General features: G+C 39.2%; 1 protein-coding gene across 1 annotated transcript in view; it reads right to left on the bottom strand.

Annotated features, from left to right (window-relative positions):
- The window catches only part of LOC136856743 (fatty acyl-CoA reductase 1), a 193,810-nt gene that overhangs the window by 101,071 nt on the left and 74,361 nt on the right, over window positions 1–18,378 (bottom strand). Inside the window, exons 5-7 of the mRNA XM_067134825.2 lie at window positions 13,608–13,717; window positions 9,300–9,492; window positions 8,657–8,896 (exon numbers count right to left, since the gene is read on the bottom strand). Coding sequence (XP_066990926.2) covers window positions 8,657–8,896; window positions 9,300–9,492; window positions 13,608–13,717 — 543 coding nt within the window. The remainder of the gene's footprint in view (window positions 1–8,656; window positions 8,897–9,299; window positions 9,493–13,607; window positions 13,718–18,378) is intronic.

An 18,378-nucleotide genomic window follows, 5' to 3' on the forward strand; every position in this document is an offset into this window, starting at 1 on the left:
TTAGGTTTCTGTACATTCCCTTGCAGCAGTATGATCATAAGAAGCTTTATTTCATCCTAATTGGTCGAGGCCAGACTCCTTTGTTTCATCTTACTGTTTTATGTACAATTTTCTGTTGGGCATGTTCTAGCTATGTTCTAGCACATCTCATTATCAGAAAATAATTCAAATATTTTGCTTGGTTTTATTTTCCCTAAAAACTCTTCCTTTACACCATTATGGAATTTTAGATCAAAGCAGGACCTTCTTTGTCCATTTTCTGTCTATGTTGACAAAGAATTTGCACCGGTTGGAATATTATCAGTTTTATCATCACTACTGTCACTGTCCTGATCACTATTTGAACCAGAATCGAACAGGTGTTGTCTCTTTTGCAACTGCTGCTAATTTGCATCAGCAAGGCCTGAACCCTGTATATTTGAGCCTACAATACTTATTCCAGGTAAATTCCCATCACTTACAAATTCTCCTTCAGCAGAACTTACTTCACTAAGATCACTATCCTCCCCACTAAATTCCGACATTTCATTTATCATGGCACGTAAACCATCCTTCCCTAATGGTGGAGGCTAGTATTTCCTTTTAGACATTTTAGTAAAACAAAATGTAAGAAAAAGAATCGAATAGAATCCTGATCTCTGCGGTTTGGAAGGAAATCATGAATTCTGCCTGTATTACAAAACACATGCATATGATGATAACTTGTGGTAAACACACACTCCTGTCGTGAATGAAGACTGAGGATAATAAACTAGGTCCCAGTTCTAATGTGGCATCAGAGAGTTCTGTTTAGTAACATAATCTCCAGAAATACCCTCTACAGCAATATTATTGCATCCAAGGGATGATAAGGCGAAGAGCCAAAGCTTCAGTGCAAGGCTATTAGGCTTTAGGTTGTTCTTGCCTGGACATAAGCTGTGCTCTTTATGATGCAACTCAAGAATGACACATTGGTATGGGAAGAACATAGTTGAAAAAATTCACATCAGAGGGCAGTCTCATCCAGAACATGCTGCTGAAAAAGAAATAAACCTCTGCAGCCAGTCAACTAAAAAAAATATAATTCAGCAGATATATCTGTGTTTTATGTTTTATGATCAGAATTCAGGAGAGGTGTCTATGTGTCTTACTGAACGGGTTAATAATCTGTAATGTTTGAAGAAATTACATCCCTTCATTCAGACAGATCAAAATAATATAAGTAGCTTTCTATAGCTCCTAAACTCGTATTATGTTAAAAAATAAAGGTGCGTCTAATAATATGGTCAGGGACTGTATATTGTGATAGAACCATCCTATCAAATTAGCTAAGAATAATGACTTTCACAAGAGATCTAAACATATTCCATAAAGAATGGCTAAGGAGTGCAAGTGTAGGAACTGCAGGTGTGGCCAGTAGGAGTATGAGGGAAGAGTTGGAGAGTTTGAGGGAGATAATTGGGATTCTCCCAGAGCACAGGAAGGGAAGTAGGCCTCCCTCAAACAATGTACAGGATACATTAGGTGTACAAGAGGGATGGGAAAAGAGGGGGAATTGTAGAAGACAGAGGGTCTAATGTTTTAAGGGGAAGGAGATTACAGGCTAAGGAATCTCTTCAAGATCAGAATTCAGGAGAGGTGTCTATGAGAAATTGGTACGAGTCTGCAGGTAGAAAAACAAAGAAAAAATGAGAACAGGCAAGTGTAGAAGTAGAAGGAAAGGAAAAGGTAGGAAAGGGAAATGTAGAATGGAGGATAGGAAAAGACAGGTTGAACAGGGTCATGGGAGGGAGAAAAGGGAGGTGGAAGTAGTGTCTGCAGCAGTGAGGAAATATACTGTAGGGCTGACCATGAGGGGAGGGGATCAAATGAGATGGGTAGGGTTGAGGCTTCAGTCATGGGGGATCCATTGTCAGACACGTAGGGGAAGTGTGTGGAAGAAAGGGAACCAGGGTAGAGTGTTTTCCATGAATTAGGTAAAGCCAGATGTTGAGGAAAGTAGAAGAGAAGGAGGAGTTAAAAAAGAAGGTTGTAATGTTTCACGTTGGTACCAACAAGGTAAGGCAAGCAGATATAAGTACCAACATAGTTGGGGATGTGTGGGATCTGGTAAATGCAGCATGGATGAAGTTTAAGGAAGTGGAGATTGTTATCAGTGTAATACTGTGTAAGAGGGATTCTGATTGGTAAGTGACTAGGGATTTAAATGAGACTATGGAGTGGGTATGTGGGAAACTGGGAGTGAGACTTCTAGATCCTAATGGGTGGTTAGGAGATAGGCATCTGCGCTCAGATGGCCTTCACTTAAACCGCAGTGTACATATAAGTTAGGAAATTTGTTTATAAGGGTATAATAATAATTTCGTGTGGCTATTTCTAGCTGAATGCAGCCCTTGTAAGGCAGACCCTCCGACGAGGGTGGGCGGCATCTGCCATGTGTAGATAACTGTGTGTTATTGTGGTGGAGGATAGTGTTATGTGTGGTGTGTGAGTTGCAGGGATATTGGGGACAGCACAAACACATATCCCCCGGGTCATTGGAATTAACCAATAAAAAAATCTCCGACGCGGCCGGGAATCGAACCCAGGACCCTCTGAACCGAAGGCCAGTACGCTGCCCATTCAGCCAACGAGTCTCTTTACCATAGAGAAAGATCTTACCACCATTAGAAGCATAAGTAAATTAATGAACGAGCTGGAAAATCTACACATCTTTTTGGAGTTTTGCAGTTATGAGGTGTTACTATAATACATTTTGTCACAACACGTGCTCTAAATTGTAAATTAAAATTTCTTTTTAACTTCATTACAGATAATCTTAAGATCCCTCCCAAAGACCATGCAACACATCAACAGGAATGATATTCATACAAGACTGTATCAAGTGTCTAGGATGTTCCTTCTCAATTATGCAGCAGCCTAAAACCAAGAAACAGCCTTGAAATTGTTCTCTGTACAATTCCTTGGTCGTTACATAAGACCCGAAGTCAAGATGCTTACAGTTTCATTCACAACAACGTACTTGACCAGTCTGTATATAACAATCGGTTTTAAATCTCCACTAGTGTTTGACAACACATTTCAACATTAATTATGTCAAGAACATGAAAATGAAATATGTGGATCAAGATTTAAGATAGAGGAAGAAGATCCATTTTAGTTTTGAACAGAGTTTTAAGTTAAATAGAATAGAACTGACAAGTTTTAACTGTGTAAAAAACACCGTTCATTTAAATTTATATTTTTCTTTCACAACAATCTTGACCAGCCTACAACTAACAATCAGTTCTAAATCTCCACTTGTGGTTGACAACACATTCTGATATTAGTTACGGTACATCAAGAACATGATATGATATAGGTGGGTCAAATGAACCCTGGTATGTAATTTCCTCTTTACCCAAGACTTATGATAGAGGAAGAAGATCCATTTTAGTTTTGGACTTATTTTTAAGTTACATAGAATAGGACCGACAAGTTTTTATTTGTGTTAAAACACCATTAATTTATTTTACCCCACAGTTATGTTTTGTTCACATTTTAAAATTGTTATCCTGGCATGTTAGTCTTAAGAGATCATTAATGCCCGTATATTATACTATATATGGCTTAAAAGTTCCCAAACCTTGAGCTAAAGGTTGTCTACAGGCTGAAGATGCCCAAATAAAGGGTGAAACATTTACCTGACCTGATAAGTCTACATAAATTCATGTAGATTCAAACCGCATTAAACGTGGAAAGTATTGAATAGGTGGTTTTATTAAATTATCCTTGAGAAACTATGCCTAGCATCATCTTCAAAATGGAACAATAATGAAAGGTGTTACATGTAACATACCCCTTAGTTGAGCTGCTCGTCTCCTTTCTCCCAAGTCTTCCCAGCCCAAATTTTGCAACATTTTTGTACCGTTACCATTTTGTCATAGTTAAAAATAAATGTGATAGAAAGGAAGGTATTAAAATTAGGACTATTAGGCAATACCATATGGCTGACAAAACAGGCATGGGGGAGTATTTAAAAAGTAACTATGATCGCTGGAAAATGGTAAATAAAAATGTAAACAGACTCTGGGATGGGTTTAGAGCAATTGTTGAGGAATGTGAAAATAGATTTGTACCTTTAAAGGTGGTAAGGAATGGTAAAGATCCACTATATTATAACAGTGAAGTAAAGAGACTAAGAACGAGGTGCAGGTTAGAAAGAAATAGAGTTAAAAATGGCTGTGGAAGTAAGGAAAAATTAAAGGAACTTACTAGGAAATTGAATCTAGCAAAGAAGTCAGTTAAGGGTAACATGCTGGCAAGCATAATTGGCGGTCATAGAAATTTTAGTGAAAAATGAAAGGGTGTGTATAGGTACTTTAGAGCAGAAACAGGTTCCAAGAAGGACATTCCAGGAATCATTAATGTACAAGTGGAGTGTGTATGCGAGGATCTACAAAAGGCAGAAGTACTTAGTCAGAAGTATGTAAAGATTGTTGGTGACAAGAATAATGTCCAAATAGAGGATGTGACTAATACTAAAGAAGTATTAAATTTTACCTATGATAACAATGACATTCACAGTAAGATACAAAAGATGAAAACTAGAAAATCAGCTGGAATTAATAAGGTTTCAGGTGATATACTAAAGGCAACGTGTTGGGATATAGCACCATATCTCAAGTACTTATTTGATTATTGTTTGCATGAAGGAACTATATGAAATGAATGGAGAGTTGCTATAGTAGCCCCTGTATGTAAAGGAATGGGTGATAGACATAAAGCTAAAAATTACAGGCCAGTCACTTTGACATGCATTGCGTATAAGCTTTGGGAAGCATTCTTTATGATTATATTAGACATGTTTGCAAAATCAATTACATGTTTGATAAAATGCAGTTTGGGTTTTGCAAAGTATATTCCACTGAAGATCAACTTGTAGGATTCCAGCAAAATATAGCAGACATCGTGGATTCAGGAGGTCAAATGGACTGTGTCGCGATTGACCTTTCTGGGGCATTTGATAGCGTAGGTCATGGGAGACTACCAACTAGAATGAGTGCAATTGGACTAGAAAAAAAGAGTGACTGAATGGGTGGCTCTGTTTCTAGGAAACAGAACTCAGAAAATTAGAGTAGGTGAATCTTTATCTGACCCTGTAATAATTAAGAGGGAAAATCCTCAAGGCAATATTATTGGACCTTTATGTTTTCTCATATATATACTGTATATATATATGTTACATATGTAACTCAAGGTTACATATGTAGCTCAAGGTCTGGGAACTTTTAAGCCATATATAGTATAATATACGGGCGTTAATGATCTCTTAAGACTAACATGCCAGGATAACAGGATATATATATATATCAATGATATGAATAAAGAAGTGGAATCAGAGATATGGCTTTTTGCAGATGATTTTATTCTGTATAGAGTAATAAATAAGTTACAGGATTGTGAGCAAATGTAAAATGACCTCGATAATGTTGTGAGATAGGCAGAAGGCAATGGTATGACAATAAACCGGATTAAAAGTCAGGTTGTGAGTTTCACAAATAGGAAAATCCTCTCAGTTCTAATTACTGTGTTAATGGCATGGAAGTTCCTTTTGCGGGTCATTGTAAGTACATAGGTGTTAATATAAGGAATGATCTTCATTGGGGTAATCACATAAATATGATTGTAAATAAAGGGTACAGATCTCTGCACATGGTTATGAGGGTATTTTGGAGTTGTAGTAAGAATGTAAAGGAGAGGGCATATAAGTCTCTGGTAAGACCCCAACTAGAGTATGGTTCCAGTGTATGGGAACCTCACCAGGATTACTTGATACAAGAACTGGAAAAAATCCAAAGAAAAGCATCTCTATTTGTTCTGTGTGATTTCCGACAAAAGAGTAGCGTTACAAGAATGTTGCAATGTTTGGGCTGGCAAGACTTGGGAGAACGGAGATGAGCTGCTTGTTTAAGTGGTATGCAATACCAATATAGTTGGTCCGTTATTGGACATTATAAATTTTCCAGCTATCTCATTCCTGGTTGCCAGCGTTTCACCCCAGTGTACTATGTTGTGCTCATCAGTTGGTAAATAGCACACCCACCAAGATTCATGGCTAGTGCATACCGTGCAGGCCACTGCATGGGCTACTTGCAGCCACCGGCAGTGCCAATGCACTATGAGAGACTTTGTCTCATTTTAAAAAATTGATGCCTGCCTGGCCATCGGATGATATAGATGTTGCTTCCCATAGGGAACCTGAAATATTTGTTCTGAATGAGTAAATTCATAGTAGTTGTCCATTATTGGACATTATCAATTTTCCAGCTAACTCATTCCTGGTTGCCAGTGTTTTGCCCCAGTGTGCTAAGTTGGGCTCATCAGTTGGTAAATAGCACACCTACCAAGACGCATGGCTAGTGCATACCGTGGGGGCCACCGCGTAGGCTGCTTGGAGCCACCGGCAGTGCCAGTGCACTATGTGAGTCTTTGTCTCATTTTCAATTTCTTGAATTGCAACTTTTTGGAAATGGGACAAAGTCTCTCATAGTGCATTGACACTGCCGATGGCTCCAAGTAGCCTATGCAGTGGCCTCCACAGTATGCACTAGCCATGCATCTTGGTAGGTGTGCTGTTTACCAACTGATGAGCCCAACTTAGCACAATGGGACACAATGTTGGCAACCAGGAATGAGTTAGCTGGAAAATTTATATTGTCCAAAGGCATCAATTTCTGAAAATGAGACAAAGTCTCTCATAGTGCATTGGCACTGCTGGTGGGTCCAAGTAGCCTATGCAATGGTCTCCACGGTATGCACTAGCCATGCGTCTTGGTAGGTGTGCTATTTACCAACTGATGAGCCCAAAATAGCACAATGGGGCGAAACGCTGGCAACGAGGAATGAGTTAGCTGGAAAATTTATAATGTCCAGTAACAGACCGACTATATTGGTATTATTTTTCTCATTCGGAACAAATATTTCAGGCTCCCTATGGGAATCAACATCTTTATCATAAGTGGTATGTTCTGAACTGTCAGTGGAGAGATGGCGTGGAATGACATCAGTAGAAAAGTATGTTTGAGTGGTGTCTTTAAAAGTAGGAGAGATCACAATATGAAGATAAAGCAGGAATTCAAGAGGACAAATTGAGGCAAATATTTGTTTATAGGAAGGGGAGTTAGGGATTGAAATAACTTACCAAGGGAGATGTTCAATAAATTTCCAATTTCATTGGAATCATTTAAGAAAAGGTTAGGAAATCAACAGATAGGGAATCTGCCACCTGGGCGACTGCCCTAAATGCAGATCAGGGTTGGTTGGTTGCTTTGGTTGGTTTGGTTGGTTTGGTTGGTTTGGTTGGTTTGGTTGGTCGGTTGGTCGGTGGGTCGGTGGGTCGGTCGGTTGGTCGGTCGGTTTACAAAAGCTCTTTAAAATTTGGAAAGTTGTAAAGTGATCACAAACTAAACAAAACTGATTCCACGTATAAAATTCAAGAATTTATGTCACTTGTTAGGAAAGGAATAGATTGATATATTGATTGATAGTCATGATCTTAAGCAGCATGCTCTTGTAGATACACATGAATATTATGATATTTTAAATTTACTTGACTGCTGTTTGTACCGGTACCTTTAACTATTTCCAGAATTATACTGAATTTTCTTACATACAGCTCTGAAGATGACTAGCACTGCAGTATTTCACACCAAACTACATGCAATATGTACTATTACAGTATTACTATTACCAGCTAATTTCAACTTAAAACCACGGACTAAGCATTAAGCAATAGGTTCCCTGGATCCTACACACGCAGAGAGATTACATCCTGCTAGCGCTCCTGCAGGAAATACGGTAACCATCTCATGTTCGCACTAAAGCACAGGAAGTGTGGAGAGGCATGTAGTACATAGCAGAAGGCGATGGTTAAGACTTTAGTTCAGAATCTGGTTGGATCCTCTACTAGCTTTCCTCTCTGGGCTTGAAAGTGCTATTGCAGCACAACCGGTAATATTTTTCACAACATCCAGATGCACTAGTTGTGCTCTGAAAGTACTCAGCACCACTCACACCTCAGCAGCTTCCATTCTGCCACAGCTATAAATGAAACTGAAACATCCATGGAAGCTACACTTTGTTCTGGCCTGTGTCATCACATAGATGCAAAAATTAATGCATTCATCAAGAAATAGCAACAGGCTACATAATGACATAAGAGAGATTTTAATGAAATATTAATCACTGAAATTCATATTTTAATTCTCCTCCTACTCATAAAGCAGTTGACAATCTACAGCAGTATTGGCAAAACATGAATTTGTCATCAACCATCCAAGATTAGATAGGCCTATTACACCTACTAGTGGGTATAATGGTTGTTCAGTAATACAGGCAGTAGTACAATATCCCAAGCTATCCATACATTTTCTTGAACCATTCATCAAACAAGCCTTTGTAGAAATTAAATCAGATGTACAATATTGTTTCAGTGTTCCCTGACACCATCAACTTTGTGTCACTGTGGATGGAAAATAATTTGAACATAAAATTTAGCTGGATATCTTGATGGTCAATAGGCTAATAAATGAGAATTACATTTTTTAGCAAAAAATTGTACCAAATTTTGTATTAGCCTGTATAAATAATTGAAATATTTGGGAGTAGTAAATCATTAAAATAAATGTATACATACATTGGTTTCTTTCCTTGGAGACGCAGAAACAAATCCATAAAAATGGCTAGAGATAACTGCATGGAATAAAATAGCAGCATGTAGATCATTTTACTTTGAGTGTAGTGTATCGTTGGGTAAGAGACACAACTCACGGGAGTGACAGATATTACTGCCAATCCATGATCCTTTATGTTATTGAAAGTGGAGCGCAGAGATCCATTGGTGCAAGCATTGTATACTTCTATTCCATCAGAAGACCTGTAAGAAAAAAATGTTACTTAATTTCAGATTAATCTCAGTGCCTTATTTTATTACACAAACATGAGTAATTTCCTTCATCCAGAATGCTAAACATTTTTCTTTCATACTCCACAGTGTCCCACAATTGATGGAATGTGTATAGCAATTATATGGCCTCATGTGAGTCTGACATTACTTCTGTTTATTCATGTCTGGCTCTTGTATTTTATATTCCTTACCCTTTGATCAACTGTTGACCCCTTCTACTTAAATGCCTTTCATATCCCATGCTTCATCTGTTATTGAACTGCTGATAAAGACGTTACTATTCACAATATGATCACTACTTGTTATATAAGGAGAGAGTTGTTTTATAAAAGCTTCTCATTGAAATATAACTTGCTGCAGTAGGTCTACTTACGGTAAAAATCCTCGTTTCCAGGTTACAATGATGACACTTTTAGCAACATCATCTGAAGGTATACAATCAAGCAAGCTATTTCCATCTACCAAAGCAACTTTCATTATTCCTTTACCAACTGCAAGTATAAGACCTGTAGGTCCATTAAAATTGTCTGTATAACCTGGTATCGGCTCCTTGCCAACACAGAACACTGAAACAGTTTAAGAGCAGCATATATTAAGTTTTAGATATGTTTCCACACACACACACACACACACACACACACACACACGCACGCACGCACGCACGCACGCACGCACACACACACGTGAATTTCCATTCGAGTGATGAGAGGTCTATCCATATAGTGATTTGTGTAATAAAGTACTAAAATTTACCTATGATAACAATGACATATACAATAAGATTAAAAAGTTGAAAACTGGAAAAGCAGCTGGGATTGATAAGATTTCTGGGGATATGCTAAAGACAATGGGTCGGGATATAGTACCATATCAGATGTACCAGTACTTATTTGATTACTGTTTGCATGAAGGAGCAATACCAAATTAATTTAGAATTGCTATAGTAGCCCCTGTGTATAAAGGAAAGGGTGATAGACATAAAGCTGAAAATTACAGGCCAATCAGTTTGACATGCGTTGCATGTAAGCTTTGGGAAAGCATTCTTTCTGATTATATTAGACATGTTTGTGAAATTAATAACTGGTTTGATAGAAGGCAGTTCAGGTTTAGGAAAGGTTATTCCATTGAAGCTTAACTTGTCGGATTCCAGCAATATATAGCAGATATCTTGGATTCAAGAGGTCAAACGGACTGTGTCATGATTGACCTGTCTAAGGCATTTGATAGGATGGATCATGGGAGAATACTGGCAAAAATGAATGCAATTGCACTAGACAAAAGAGTGACTGAATTGGTGGCTGTAATTCTAGAAAATAGATCTCAGATGATTATAAACCTTTATCGGTAAGGTGTACTCTTGAAGATTGTTTTTAGGCTGAAGATGCCTTAAATTGAGGGCGAAACATGTCCCATTTAACTGATAGACTGTTTATGTAACCAATATAAGTGGAAATTAAAGTATTGAATAGGTGGATTAAAGAACACCTTTATTATTTTTGATGCAGGTTCTTCCAAATCTTCTTTCATCTTCTGGAATCTGCCAGTCTTTGATTGTTCGTTCAAGTGGAAGTGTTTCTGCTGCATTGTGGCTTCTGGTTTTATGTCTGTGTTGTAGTGTTTTAGTCTTTACATTTATGAATAGGCATTTTTGTTTTGTTTTTTTGATTTGTAGATGTCCCAGGTTAATTTTTTTGTGCTTTAACTAGCTTGTTTGTTCTTATTTGGATCAAGGTTTTCTTGTTAATATTTTTCTGTTGTTATTTTTCCAAGGTATTTGAATTGGATGACAGTTTTGATTTTATTCTCATTTATGCTTATTTCTTTTAATGATGTTGGTTTTTGGGGCATAATTTCTGTCCTTTTGAATGATATTTTGAGGCTAATTATAGTTGTAATGTTTTGAAGTTCTGATATCTGTGTTTCAGCTTTGCCTAAGTCAGTTGCTCATAATGCCAAGTTTTTGGCAAAATCAAGACAGTTTGTTTTGATTTTTCTGCCTATTCCTATTTTTGGAGAGCATTCCTTAAACAAATCCCTCATTACCATTTCTGGAGCACAGTTGAAAATTAGTGGTAATGAAATGGCATATGGCTTTTAGTGCCGGGAGTTTCCGAGGACAAGTTCGGCTCGGCAGATGCAGGTCTTTTGATTTGACGCCCGTAGGCAACCTACGCATCGTGATGAGGATGAAATGATGATGAAGACGACACGTACACCCAGCCCCTGTGCCACCAAAATTAACCAATTAAGGTTAAAATTCCTGACCCTGCTGGGAATCGAATCTGGGACCCATGTGACCAAAGGCCAGCACGCTAACCATTTAGCCATGGAGCCGGACAACATTAGTGGTGATTGTCCATCTCCCTGGTGTAGTCCTGCTTTGATCTCGAATGGTTCCGATATAATTCACTGCTCAGCTTCAGTTTTGACTTGGTGTTTGTAAGGATTCATTTTTATCATCATCATCATCATCATCACTGGCACGACAGCCCTTTGTGGGCCTTGGCCTTCTGAAGAAGTTTTCCCCATTCTTTCCTGTTAAGTGCAGAGCTCCTCCAATTTATGATTCCAATGATCTTCACATCCTCTCTCACCCCTTCTTCCCACCTTCCAACTTTCCTAATTCCTTCTGGCACTGCACTAAATATCTTCTTTATCATTCTGTGATTAGCACGCAGCACATGTCCTGCCCACTCCAACCTTCTGATCTTTATGCAGTTAACAATGTTTACTTCGTTATATAAATTATACAATTAATGATTTTATCTTCTCCAGACACTGTTTTCTTCCATTGGCCTGTTAATACAGGTGAGTAATATCTGATTTCCACGCCAAATCCTGTATGGTGAACTATATTCCAACACCAGACCTCATGGAGCCACCCATGAGGTGCTATGAAGACCAGCTTAATCACACTATGAAAATGGCAGGTGTCAATCCATAAACCTGGGATATGCTTGCTCAAGGCTGTACAATTTAGCACCTAACCATCCCTGCTGCTGTCAATCTGTTTGAAGGGGAACAAAACAGATGTGAAGAAGCCAGGGGAGAAGCACGAAAACTCCATGTAGCACAACCATGCCCTCTTCCAACAATTCTAGTGCAATCTGTGCGGACGCTTATTCCATGCTAGAATTCGTCTGTTCAACCATCAAAAATGCATTCACAAACAGAAGTGAATTTTGTTGGAAGAAGTTAACGAGTTAATGCCGCCACTGCCAACAATATTCTATACTAAATCTTGAGCCGTGTTAGCCATTTAATGCTTTGAGCATAACTATAATAGAAGCAGGCGATCCTGTGTTTTAATGATTCTAAATCTTGTGATCATAAGTAGTGGGACCAGTATCATCTGATGGTCAAGCAGGCATCAATTTTTGGTAATGAGACAAAGTCTCTCACAGTACACTGGCACTGCCTGTGGCTCCAGGTAGCCTGAGTAGTGGCCTCCACGGTATGCACTACCCATGCGTCTTGGTGGGTGTGCTATTTACCAACTGATGAGTCCAACTTAGCCCACTGGGAAGAAGCGCTGGCAACCAGGAATGAGTTAGCTGGAAAATTTATAATGTCCAGTAATGGACCATTTATATTGGTATTATAAATTTACTCATTCGGGACAAATATTTCACATTCTCTATGGGAACTAACATCTATATCATAAGTTCCAGTCTCGAACTGATCCATAGGACACTGACCAAGTTTGAAGTGATGGTTGAGAATTTATAGGCAGAACAGAGTGATGTAGACAGATGTAATGGTAGGGGTGAGAGGGGAAAGACTGGAAAGTTCAAGAATATAGTAGAAGTTGAAAAGACATGATTAGCATATCTAGAAGTGTAGAAATCCGGGGAAGAAAGTAAGGTTAGGAATGCATGCAACGATATCGGTGGCGGAAGGTAAGAGAACATTAAACAGTCTTGCCTTCTTTCGTCGAATAATGACATTCAACCTTGTCAATTGATTGCAGTATCTTTGGGCCTCTTGAAGGAAGGAAGTTGAGCAACAGAACTCCTTTTGCATCCCAAATCACAGTCAAGCATGACCTTGCATGCTTTGTCTTTGCTACAAATGGTAATGTTGCATGATTGGTACAGTAATTCAAATGCAGCCTATTGAGGCGTATGGTACTAATGTTATGTTGGAGTAAAAGTGACACCAGTTCCATGATGGATGTGAGAGTATGGCGGGTGAGCTGCGGCCTAGACAGAATTCTGACATCATCTACAGAAATGAACGTCGTATGTGTGGATGCTATCTTTCATGTTGATCCGTGAGTCACCATGGATGTTGTTGCCTCATCGTTGAAGATCAGACGTGCTCAAGCATACCACATCATTTAGAACATCCTCAAGTGCTATAAAGCAAAGTTAGAGCATGGTGGGTGTTTAGACAGCTGACTCCCAATCACTTGTTTCAAAGAATGAGGATGTCTCATTCGTTATGAACAGGGAGGCAATCGGTTTCTATTCTAGATTGTGATGGGATATGACAACTGGCTCCACCAGTGCACCAGGAGACAGTATAGTATCCTGTAATGTACATTACTTCTAAATACATAAATATAAAACATTTATTAATTTTTGGAACTACCCTTATCTACTACTATTATCTACCTACTACAGCTTTATATATCCCTAGTGTGATTTCATAAAGATATATCAAAACTGAATTGACTTACCAACTGATGGCCTGTGGATTACAACTGGCAGGAGGTGCCTATGATCATTGATTACATGCTCTGCCAGTGACTTGGTGAAGACGTAAGTGTTAGGTATTTTCCCAAGCATCCTGTACATATCACATATGAAATATAACTTGAACTGTATTATTACAAGATATTTCTGAGTTAATTAGTTACTATCAAAGCAGAGAAAATTCCAAAAAAGTTCCTTGCTGATATACTAATACAAAGTGCTCTTAAGGGAATTCTTCAAATACCTGCAGACATCTGTAATAAAATGGTCTACACTGTGAAAAAATATAAGGGGTTGGGACTCTCCTGCACCACTTGGAAAGGGCATCTTCAGCACATTAACATCTGTAAGGTACTATTAAGCTCAGGTGACGAACACATTCACGCTACAAGAAATCTAAAAGAAGACATAACTCTCACTGCAATCCCTCAGTGATCCTCCTTCTGACAACTTGCAACACCTCACTTAGAAATAACTGACACCAGAAAAATGTGAAGAGTATTACGAGAAATGGCATTCAGTGAGTGGTGTAACTTACAGCAGAAGAGAAAAGGTCTATGTTTATACAATAAAAAATATGTTGCTGCCAACTCCTGGATTCAAGACCATCAAGGTCATGTAGTGAATGGCGTGAGTCAATTAAGATGACAGCAAGCATTTCAGCAGTTAGATCGGTACCAGGAGGATCTCAGAACAATTTTCTTTGTAGGCGCTGCCTGAAGGAGATTGAAACTCTTGTGCATGTTCTGGGATCTTGTCCTCATAGTGAATTTTTAAGGAATATGTGTCGTCATAATATCTGCACGTTAATTGCGACAATGCTGAAAGATTATGGTTTCCAGGTATTTGAAGACACAGAACAATGGAAGACACAGAAGGACCAACATCATTGCCTTCAAAAGTAAGAAGAGAGGTTACTTCATCAACACAACTGTCCACTCTGAAAGCCATTAGTTGCAGCCCTCACATGTCAACCTCTGATCAAGGGATGTCACACAGCAGTTGTGCTGTTTCCTGCAGCTCAGATTGGCTGTTCACTACATGTAGATCAAGTACTGCAGCCAATGAGAAGGGACTGTACATAAGCCCAAACACAACTCGCCAGTGTTAGAACATCTTAAACTTCTTTGTTGAAACAACCTGCCACCACAGACATATCAAAGAATCCATGTTAGAAGGAGCAATGAAAATTTATAGAAAGGCACTTTTTATATCTGAAATCACTCCAATTTCACCCTGGTGAAACCTGGCTAGAATGGGTGGAATTTGTTCAAGCATGTTTGGTCCTTTATCCAGACACTTGTTCAGAGATGAACTTTCCTTCCCCTGGCAAGAGGCATCAAATACTGGCATGACAGGCATGGTTGCATTTTCTTTCAGTACCCCTCTGTGAGGTAAATTGTGACATTTTTATTCTCAACGTCTTAAAAGAGTACCTCTTCAATCACTCCAACTTGAAGCTATTCCTGAAACACAGCATCATATTCATTATATTTTCAGCCAATCAACAGTTTGCTTGTCATTGAAATGCAGCTCTTCTTAGCAATTTCTAAGCTGTTGTGGAACTCCCCAGATTTCTCATTTCATGGTAAGTGGACTTTGTAATGGCTTTCCTTGTTGACTGTGAAGGTCTCCTTAAAATGTTCCAAAGTGGCCACTTCTATTTCTTCCTTGGATATCTTTTCTTACAGAATCTTTTATTCTGAGGGTTTCCAACTTCCATAGATCAGATATGGTAGAGTTTAAAGTCAACATTAAAGTTACCAGCATGCTAGAAGAATCAGAAGGTCTGTTCAGAGATAATCTCCCCATAACTACCCAATCAAGTTGAGTCTCAACAGCCACAGGTCCACACCCCACGTTTCTCAATTTTTCTCAATTTCAGGCCTCCCTTCTCCACAGTCAGAGAAGAAAATTCTACTTTCTTTCAGTTTTTTCATCCAAGGACCTCTTTTGAGTCTAGAAATATTACCACAAATAATGGGTTGATCAAGTACGGGAATGTTACACTCGTACCTATCATCTAAACTATTCTACTGTACTTCATAATTTAAATGAGTCTGCTTTGTTGATTCAGTACCTCCAAAAAAGCTAATATACATGGGCACCATTCCACTTCCAGAATCCAGTGATTATTGTTTAGAGGGATTCAGACAACCTGAGAATGTGACAAATACAACCTACCTCTGTGTCGAGTATCACCAGCAGGGTTGGAGTTTTACCAACAACCTTATGACTCAATCCCACCAACCTGGGCCCAATGTTTGGGAAGCCAGGCTCTGCCTGTCACAAGTCAGGACAAAGGGCGAGTGATAGAGGAGTAACACCTCTTTAACTCTTTCGCTGCGGAAGTCGACTTTTGTCGACTTACTTCCCTATAGCATTCGCTGCGGAAATCGACTTTTGTTGACTTGGTACTTTCCTGCAATAGTTTCCACGCGCTTCTTTAATAAAGGCGCATTTAGTAATACAAACATCTATAGTCATGTATTGACTATGTACTAAGCGTTGTTTGAAAACGTTGCCGCGAATACTTGACCTATGTTTACTTGTTATCTTTCACCCGCCCGCCCGCCAACATTCCTGTCAGCTGTCTGGCCGATAGCAGGCTTCACGCAGCAGCTATGAACGAGCGGAAAAACATTAGTAATGACAGTGACGAAAACTTCGTTCTTTTAGTGGCCGATTCTGATTCAGTCTGTTCAATAAATTTGGACAATGAAACAAGTGATGATGTGCATAGTGATTGTTCGGAAGAAAGTGCCAACAAGGAAGATATTAGTGATGGCATTGAAACTTCACTAATGAATCGAAGAATATTATACAATAAGCTTCAAAAAAGGGCAATTAGTGCTCCTGACTTTGGAAATTCTGTCATAATCGGACTTCTACGAGAGTATCAGCGCAGTCCGCCAGCGAAACGAGGAAGACCTTCTGATTACATACCTTAAGCGCGCCTGACAGTGACGCACTTTCTTGGGGGGCAGCAGGACAAGAGTTACAAACCTAATTGTGTTGTTTGTTCCATATTACCAGCAAAATATTCAAAGAAAGGAAAGGGACTGTGCAAGAGAAAACAGACAGTATTTTTTTTGTAAGAATTACGCAGGGCAGCCTGCAATGTGTCCAGTTCCATGTTCGGAGATGTATCACAAGAATGTGTGTTTCAAGGTCAAATGTCACTGCTAGTTGGCCAAAGTTGAGTTAAACATGGTGCAATGGTGTTGAATGTCACTAACCTTAATAAAAATTAAATTTCAGTTCATTTGAAAAATACGAAAAAAATTGCATTTTTCTGTAAGTGTTCTGTTTAAAAATAGCGCAGCGAAAGAGTTAAAAAACCTAGGTCCAGCTGACCCGGTTGGTAGTCCCATGTAAGGGTCCCTTGCCAGGGTTACGGTGAAGACCTCAACGGCATTGAAGGCGGAGAAGACAGACTTCAGAACGGTGGAACTGACGGACGAGGCAGCCCTCCTATGCGGGGAAAATAGAATAGGAACTGCTGCCTTGTAGTCAGAAGTGGGAACTTCAAAGGCTAAGGGAAGAAACCCCGACAGAAAATCAGTAGGCCCGGCTACTTAGAAGGCAGCCCCTTTACCAGGCTTTGGGTGCTGAAGGCCAATAACCTACATGCCCGAGATTAACCTATTACAAAAACATCAACGAATAGAAGCCGGATGGATAAAATGGATTTGACTTTTAGCATGAAATCAGACATGAGAATTGGAATGTGGAATGTACAGACAATGTGGCAGCCAGGAAGATTGGCTGAAGTATCTAGGGAGATGAAGCGATACAGGTTGGATATACTAGGCTTGAGTGTGACGAGATGGACTGGGTTCAGTGAGATAAAGACCCAGGAAGGGGACACGCTGCTGTACTCAGGAAGACAAGAAGAACATAGAGAGGGTGTTGGATTACTGATCACTCAAAAGACAAGGAAGAGTTTGATAGAATGGTACCCAGTCTCAGAAAGGATTCTAGTAGCTCGATTTGCATCAAGAGTAAGACCAATTACAGTGGTGCAGTGTTATGCACCAACAGAGGCAGGAGAAGAAGAAGAAAAAGAGCAATTTTATGGTCAGCTACATTGAACCCTGTTAAAGGCAAAGAAAAGGGATATAATGGTCGTGATGGAAGACCTGAATGCAAAAGTTGGCAATGATAACCAAGGAGTAGAAAATATAATGGGAAAACATGGTATAGGTAATAGAAATGAGAATGGTGAAAGACTTATTGAATTTTGTAGTAACCACAGGTTGGTGATAGGAGGCACTATCTTCCCTCATAAGAATTGCCATAAAGTGACGTGGGTTTCCCCTGACCATAGAACGGAGAATCAGATCGACCATTTCACTATCAGCAAGACATGGCGAACCTCCCTTTTGGACGTGAGGAACAAGTGGGGGGCAGATGTGGGTAGTAGCTACGCTCCGACTGAAGATTGCAAGTACTAGGCACATTCATCAGAAGAGGAGGATAAAGTATAACGGGGATAAACTGAAGGATAAGGAGGTGCAACAATATTTATCACTAGAATTGAGTAACCGATTCCAACAGCTAAGAGAGGAAGAAGGACAGGATATTGAACATAATTGGAAGAGCATAGAGACAACCTACATTAATACTTGTGAAAAGGTCTTTGGCAAAAGGGAGAGAGGAAGAGAGGAATGGATTATTTCTGAGACATGGGAAGCCATGAATCAAAGGAAGGAATGTAAGAAAAGACTCAATACCGCAAGAACACAAGAAGAG

Source organism: Anabrus simplex, chromosome 1 (genome assembly GCF_040414725.1).
Source record: "Anabrus simplex isolate iqAnaSimp1 chromosome 1, ASM4041472v1, whole genome shotgun sequence".
Lineage (NCBI taxonomy): Eukaryota > Metazoa > Arthropoda > Insecta > Orthoptera > Tettigoniidae > Anabrus > Anabrus simplex.